Here is an 8,166-nt window from a genome sequence, read left to right on the forward strand (position 1 = left end):
ACTGCCTCATAGCAGAGAGTAAGATGTCTCAACACGGAAGCACTCCCACATCTCTTAACTTCTGTTCCTCCCACAAAGTACTGCCTACCCCATGGACTTGTAGCCAGTTTTCCCATGAAGCAGAAGTTGCAGCTACTGGCAAGCGCCGAGTATATTTGCCCACAAATTCCCCTCCCACCACCTCATTCTCTACTGCTATATCCCTACTGAAAACGTCATGTTATTGCTTACAAAATCAGTTAAAAGCATGTAAATACCTGTCTCATTCAGAGAGTAGTTGAAAATGATTTCTAAAAGCCCCAATTGCCCAAAGTTTCAAAAAAAGTGGAAGCCTAAATTTTTGAAGAGTGCATGCCTGTTTAAATAAAATTTAAAGAACCAACTTAGACCATGACTTCAAATAATTCTCTAGCCAGAGAAAAAAAAAATTTCAGTGATCAATAGATTATTTCAGAAATTAGAAACCCCTTCAAAATTGTACGAAAATTTCCCCTTTTGAATCCATTTATGTAAAACTATAACTACTCCAAAGGAGACTAAAACCATCCCCCAAATAGCGTCTTTTTCTGCATCTCTCAAAAGAAATAAATATCCATCAATGATATGAATAGCTGCTACCATAAGGTCTGTGGTAAACAAATGAGAAAAGCTTTAAGGATGAGTAAGTACAGAAGTCAAAATTATGATGCAGTAATTCATATAGTGAATAAATATAAAGCAACAGGAGCATGTGATTTCTGAAGTTTCCAAGAGACATCCAGAAGTTTACTATACTGTACCTGTATTTATTTGGTTGTTTGCTTTAGCCAGCGATCCAGTGAGACTTCTACTGAGGCTGTCTTGAACGGACTGAGCAGATGAACTAGTCAGCAACACTGAATTATATCCCATGGGAACATGTTGTTGAAGTGAAGGAGGTACTGCTGTACTCTGGCTAGAAAATGTATTTGTCTGTTTAAACTGTCCAACATCAGGTAGGCTCCGAGAGGTATGTATTTGCCCATATACACTGTCAGTAGCCGCAGAAGAATAGGAAACATTAGGATACATAGCGCTAGAAACCGCAGGCATGGTGTAATGATCAGAATTAAGGGGAAATCCCTGAGGTGCAACTGAAGAGCTGACAGAAGTGCTGTAGTGATCACCAAATGCTGAATATGACTGTAGAGCACTGGTATGCAAGTAGGATGCAGATGATATTGCTCCGTGAGTAAGTCCTTCTGTTGACCTTGCTGTCTGGGGAGAAGTTGTGTTGTGTAATTGCTGTGATTCCTGTGCATTCAACATGTTGGTACCCACAGAAGGTACCAGAACATTTTGTGCTGGTGCTGAATAGTAAGTAGAGTGGTAACTGGCTCTATACTGATTATTCAAATATGGAGAGACAGCTTTATCGGGCACTTGTGAAGAGTGTCCTGAGGGCACGCTATAGTCTGGAGGATGTAAGCCATAGCCAGAGGGGAACTGCATCGGACTCTGCACAGGACCTGAAATGAACAGAAAACATCACATGCATTAAAGGTGCCTCCGGTAATAGCACCGGTGGACTCTGTACCTACTATAACTAACAAGCAGTACGTTTCTTGTTTCTTCTCCCTATCTTTGAGGTCAATTCTCATCAGCGGAAAAAACAGAATGATCCAAGTACAATACATGTAAAATCAAATGTTTGAAGTACTTTGTACACAGATACAAAACTAACAGAAAAACGGATTATTTCTATTATCTAAAAAATATGTTTCCAAGCCAAGATCCTACATACCACATTTGTATTTTTAAAACTCGTTAGGAAATCAGTGTTTAAGCAAAGAGTGAACAATAATAAGCAAATTGGTTCTTCCAAGTGTCTGAATACAACAGTACCCTTTAGGAATCTGACTGAATATGGACAATGAAAAGCTTTACTCACACTAATCCGTCTTTATATAAAAATGCAGGTATCTGTATTTACAAACCTTTCACACAGTGACCAAGATAAAGTGGTGAGGAGCAGCAAACTTCTTCCTACATGTTCTTTTTGTTTTATGTTTTTTATGAAAACGTCATTTTTTGGAAACCACAAAGCATCTAAGATGGCACTTCTTCGTTTCTATTTCTTGATATTTATCAGGTATGCCGATATCAGAGAAAATAACCTCAACTGTTTCAGCAACGAGCTTGCAACATTAGCGGTTAATTACATACTGTTTAAGCAAAGGTCCAGGTACTTGTTTCCTAGAGACTGTACGTTAACGATATATATATATATATATATTTTTTTTTTTTTTAATGTAAACTGACCAATGGTAAATCTCAGAGGCTTTCTGGTGCTCTTTTCCAGAATCCTGTTTTGTTGTGAACCATAACTACATTTCCCTGTATAATTTCCTCTCTTAAAATTATCACACCCTACCGTTTACATGATGCTGAATTACTATGTTATTTCCCAGCAACTCAGTGAATAGAAACACAGCATGATGATGTGCCATCCACAAACTAAATAGCCTCTGTGATACTAACTGTTGATTCTCCTTCTAATAATTACTATATCACAAGATATAAATATTACTTATCCAGTCCATACTTTTGTTGAAGAACGCAACTTTGAGAAGTTACTGTTACCAAATTAACATCTAGATGTTCTATGATTATCTCGTAAGGCAATTTTAATAATGAATTTATGAACAGAATCCTTTAAGCAAGGGACATACTGTCCAAAACAGCTTTCTGATAAAACTGAAAGCGCAGTTTCACATACTACGACAGAGAATGTCAAGTAGGAGAAAAAGAAGCTGACAAATGAACACAAGTAATTTGGATTGTTGGGGCAAGAGACAGAAAGGCAGTTGGGAAAAAAACCATAAGGAGTTGTTTTTTTTTTTTTAAACATAAATAGAAAAGATTGACATCCTAACACTTCTGAGAACTAGAGCATATAATGTTCTACTTCTGAGTCACTCTTTTCTTGAAAAAGTAGGAACCGTTCCATAAAGCACTGTAGTTTTTCCATCTCAAAGGAAAATGATTTTGGATTAGTGAGTCATACTAACAACGATAGACTACACTTATGGGAAACTTTAGCCAACTGTTGACCTGTTTTTTTGAAAGCCTCTGAAAGAACAGAGTCAAAAAACACATCAATAATTTATAAATGACTGTTACAGCAAACTGCTTAAAGCAGTTTTGCCACTTCAACTGGCACAAAAAGGCGTTTTTATCTGAAAATTCTGTGCATGTTCTACTACAGTGCATAACAGATCAGGTATAGTTTAGAAACTGGTTTAGGAACACCTCACTTCTAAATAAAAGGCTGCATATCAAATAAGTTTATGAATTTTGGCAGCATTTAGCTCTTGTTAAAAAAAACAAACATAAATAAAGACAGAGTAAATTACCGATCTAAGATACCACTCTCCACCTTACAGAAGGCCTGAGGTGTCTTTATCCACAATTTTAAGTAGAAACACCTACTACAAAAGAACAAAAATGCCTAGTTTTTAAATTATGAAACATGAAAGCATAAATCACACAAAGAAATTACTAAGAAAGACACGCCTGACATTAGAAAAATTATCTTTTGATTTTAAAGTCCTGGTCCTCTAAAAGCAAATCTTAGAATTACAGAAGAAAGATTATTCCCTGGTGATTTTTTCGTCCATTTGATCATACACAATGTGAATAGAAAGTAATTTCTGTAGTATAATTAGTAGTTGAAGCTATTAAGGATGCTATATAATTGAACAGTTTTCAACACTGGCAATCTGGGTATATATTACATTGTCATTTCAAAATCTATTAATTGCACAATCTGTGCTGATGGCTCAGGTACTATACTTTCCTCTCAACACACTTGAGAGCTCCTTAAAAAACTTCTTTCACCTGAGAGGAGTTGAAAACTAGATCTACATACAGAAGGTGTACTGTGAGAACTCCACTACTATAAAAGCAGAGAAACTCTTTCCACACACAAATTAGAATCTTACAATGTTTGCACTGAGTCTAGATTTTTCTTTCTTCTAAGAAACAGCTTTATCCCAGTATAAATACACAGGCGTTAAGATGCACCCAAAAAGCACCCTCACTTTATAAGGAAAGGGAGCCATCGCATTTGGTCAACAGTTACACGGATACTAACGGCAACTAGTGAAGCTTGGCTTTCTAGTGTCAAGGTGTTTTCCTTATGTTCACGCATTCTCTTACCTCAGTAATTTGCCTACCTGCCATGTATCCTATACAACATGACTCTTCTTTCTAGCCCAGAATACCTTTTAGTTTTCTGCAACTTGTAACATGCCTTTATCCTCCTACAGAGTACACTCGCCACAGCTCCCTCATGTATCCCTTACATGACGGACAAGGCGGGGCAGCACTACTGTGCCTAGGTAAGCTTCACATGTCCTTAATGACCAGCAAATAACCCAGGAAACTGAGTCACTGTTGAGCTCTCACAGCATGTCAGTGATGGAATTACTATCAACCTTCTTCATTCATCCAGTTTCCCATTTTCACAAAATATATAGAAATTTTTCATATCTTTAAGACCTCTATCCCTTTACCAAAGGTAACTGAAACTATCCAACAGAACCACAGTTAGAAGAGGGAGGGAAAACAAGGCAAAAAGAGATGAATGTAAGGAATCACATAAGTATCATTTTCCTTATAAACTAAGCCACTTCATAATGAAAATGACAATCCCCAAATGCCTGTACACACACAAAGAGTATCTTAAGAATCATTTGCAAGCAACACTTAAAAAAACAAAACAAAAAAACCTTCTAGGGAAACATGAGACTTTAATACAGTCGTCTTCTCAGTGTTGAAAATTTCAATGCATGAAATTGTTAGTGTTGAAGTTCTTTATGGCAACTGGAAAAAAAGCATCATCTTTTAGTATTGATTTAACAATCAACATTTTATTAGACTGACATTAGGAAAAATAAGTCATTTTCCATTTATATATAAAGCCACCTGCAATACTACTGCAATAATAATCTCTAAAACTTGTAACACTTTGTTCAGAGAAATACTGTATTTGTCAGTCCCAGATTGATGAACAAAAATCCAAACAGGTCTTCTTCCTCTGAACACTAGATTTCAGTGTAGGATCACAGTAGGAGCAGTGTGAGACAAAAAAAAAACCTACTCAAATACAAACAAAAAGCAAGGAGTTGGTTTTTTTTTAAATTTGAAGTTATACTAACGCTAAATTCCCCACAGGTCTCAAATGATGGACTTGGTCATCTGACTGGACAAATCCTAGTAAATACATAAAACTAAGTATCCTTTTTAACATCACTGTACAGGCAACAGGTTAAATTCTTGAGGGAAAAAACAGTCCCTCTTTCATCAGATTCCAATAATTTTAAAAGTCTAATTTGAAAAATTCAGATTTTATGAAAAGAAACATACAAGTGACACAGCAGTAAGCAGTAGCTACGTTAACTGAAGTAGCTTATATATAACCTTTGTTATACCAATGTAAAACTAGTTTTCAAGAGCAATGACAATCTTCTTTGTGAAATTTAGTTTCTATCTGACAGCACGGAAACTTCCACCACAGTCTTTTTCTGTTAGTAGTCCTATTTATACCCCCTTCTATTATAAGAGAAAAAAGCCCCAAATCCTATGTTATAACTTCAGGAGATTGGTAAAGACAACAGCTACATTGTTCTAAAAATTCTGGAATGCTATTGCTAAGTCGCATCAAACGACAAATTCAAAGTTTTTACCTATAAATCAGAAAATATACATGATTGTACAACATCTTAAGAGCCAAAGATAAGTTCGGTAGTTAGAAAGGCATACACTAAAAATGCAAGATTATTACTGATTGCTCTAAGAATCTCAGAATTTTATAAATACATATATATAAAAATAATATATTTATTATATAATATTATATATATATATTTATTTTTTTCTGCACAGAAAAGATCTACCACAAAGCTTAAAGTATGCTGTATTACTGGTATGTATATTACCAGCAACATGGAACTACTGAATTAAAATAATAAATAGTAGTAACAGCTCTTTAAAATGTATGTATTGCTCAGCTAAAAACACAGTGAGAATATATGATTTTAGTTTCTATTTACTTCTGTGAAATAAATTTCCAGGTTATTGATGATGTACTATCTGAGCATTGATAACATACTGGTTTTTATTGAAAACCACTTATATTGGAGGTTTGTAAATAACTTCATTCTCAGTATTACAATACTAACGTTTGGGGGAACAAAATCGATGCATTAGTTTCTCCCTAAAAGCAAACATCTAATGATCTTCCTTTTCATTTACGCCAGTACCTTCTGCATTGTCTGCAAAGTGACTCAAAAGCTATTTTATAGACACGTAAGTGGCTGCTAGCTACCCCTTTGGACATGAATAGAAGTTGAGTTTTTTAGGTCTTTACTCTGTGCAGAAGCACCTTCTGCAGAAAATAGTCCTTTTGCAAAACAAAGGCTTTCAGGATAGAAGCTAAAACTCTATGCAACCAAGAGGCCCAATTTAGATGCCAAAACAACATCAGGTGGGGACAAAGATGATACAGGTATTCTGAAATGGCAGCCATGTGTAATAGCAGAGAACTGATTTTATGGGTCACCAATTTAAAAATGAGAAGCTGTATGTTAAATATTTGAACTCCTAGTGCTGCTAGTTTCAGTGTCTCTTCATATGTATTCAAGTGGCTGAATAAGAAAAACGAGTCACTGTTTTGCGATTTTGAAGTACTCGAGCTCAGTGTTTGAGTGACCCACATTTCCTAGGTTTCCCCATCGATAACGACTGTGGTCCAGCCTTGTTTATTCAGCTCAAGACCCATGCTCCAGCTCTGTGAACACCCGCCCAGCTACTCCTTTTTAAGTTCGTAAACAGTTATTCTTAGCTCGCAAGCACTCTCATCTCGAGTGAGACACAGTTTACAGCACACCTGCAAGTGTCACTGAGCAGAAGGCAAGGCCTCGAGGTGCCTGATGTCTGCAGAGCTTTCCCAAAACGCAGTTCCCAACCGAGAAAGCTCTGAAGCGTCAAGGTGATTTACACCCAAGAAAAATAATAATAATAATAACAATAATAAAAGAATAAATAAGATAGTGAACACCACTTACTCACCGGTGTGGCGAGGCTAGAGCAGACTGCGTGGTCTCAAAAGTTAACTCGGCCGGCGGGGGCAGCGGCCCAGGGGACGCTCGGCAGGGCGGCCCTGCCCGCGCCGGGCGCCGCCCGCCCCGCCGCCGCCCTTCCCCTCCGCACACGCGTCCCCGCCGCCCCGCGCAGGGAGAACCGAGCCCCCCCCCCCCCGCGCCCGCCGGGCCTCGCTCCGGCCGCGGCGGCCTCCGCGGCCCGCCCAGCCCCTCCGCCCGCCGCCTCTCACCGTTGTGGCGGCCAAGCGCGCCGGCCTGCGGGGCGGCGGCCTCCCCAGGGCCGCCCGCGTAGACGGCCGCGCCGGCCGAGGGCCGCGGCGGCAGCCCGGCGGGCGCGGACATGGCTCCTCGCTGCGCTTCCTCACGGCGACGGTGGCCGCTCCTGCTCTTCCTCTTCCTTCTTCTTCTCCTCGTCCTCCTCCTCCCCCTGCTGCTGCCGCCCGGCCGCGGCCTGACGCCAGGGGAAGTGGTGGTGGTGGGGGGGGTGCGCGGACCGGGCGCGCGGCCGGCCCCGCGAGGCTCAGCCGGACACGAGGGCCAGCAAGCCCCGCCGCCGCGGCCGTTAACGCCTGCGCGGCCGTTAACGCCTGCGCGGCGGCCGCCGCCGCCGCCGCCCACAGCGCCCCCTGGCGGCGCCTGGCGCCGGGCGGGCGGCGCGGCGCCCCCTTGCCGCCGGCGGCCGCGCGTGGGTGCCGGCCGGCCCCCGTCCGCGGCGGGAAGCGTGAGGTAAGGGCTGGCGCGGCTTCGCGGTGTGTAGACGATGGGGCGGCGTTCAGCTAGGGACGGAGGGAAGAGCCGTGGTGAGGCGAGGGGAGAGTCTGCTGTCTGTGGGGCGGAGCGCGTGCCGCCGGCGAGGATGTGCAGCCCGACACGTCCGCCTCTACGGGCGGCGGGGAGGTACGCGCCTGCTACCGCGCGTGTGCAGGCGCGGAGGGAGAGGCCTCCCCTCACAGCGCTTTGCCTGGTTGAGGCTTCTCTGCCTCAACAGACAATATATACCATCTGCCTGGGTTTAGGAGTGTGTGCGTTCTGGAACGTACAC

At 41.4% G+C, this 8,166-nt stretch overlaps 1 protein-coding gene across 6 annotated transcripts in view; it reads right to left on the reverse strand.

Moving 5' to 3' along the window:
- Positions 1 to 7,668, reverse strand: part of SEC24B (SEC24 homolog B, COPII coat complex component) — a 50,726-nt gene extending 43,058 nt beyond the window's left edge. For 3 of the 6 annotated variants that reach the window (XR_011140879.1, XR_011140878.1, XM_068941875.1), the window contains exons 1-2: positions 7,355 to 7,666; positions 780 to 1,487 (exon numbers count right to left, since the gene is read on the reverse strand). Coding sequence is in view for 4 of the 6 variants with exons in the window: in XM_068941875.1 (XP_068797976.1) it covers positions 780 to 1,487; positions 7,355 to 7,466 (820 nt within the window). In the remaining 2 variants the exon portion in view is untranslated. Of the gene's footprint in view, positions 1 to 779; positions 1,488 to 7,092; positions 7,211 to 7,354 lie in introns of those variants that run through there. The other 3 variants (XM_068941873.1, XM_009689393.2, XM_009689392.2) reach the window with 3 other exon arrangements.
- Between the last annotated feature and the right edge of the window lie 498 nt (positions 7,669 to 8,166).

The sequence above is a fragment of the Struthio camelus genome, chromosome 4 (assembly GCF_040807025.1).
Source record: "Struthio camelus isolate bStrCam1 chromosome 4, bStrCam1.hap1, whole genome shotgun sequence".
NCBI classification, from domain to species: Eukaryota; Metazoa; Chordata; class Aves; order Struthioniformes; family Struthionidae; genus Struthio; species Struthio camelus.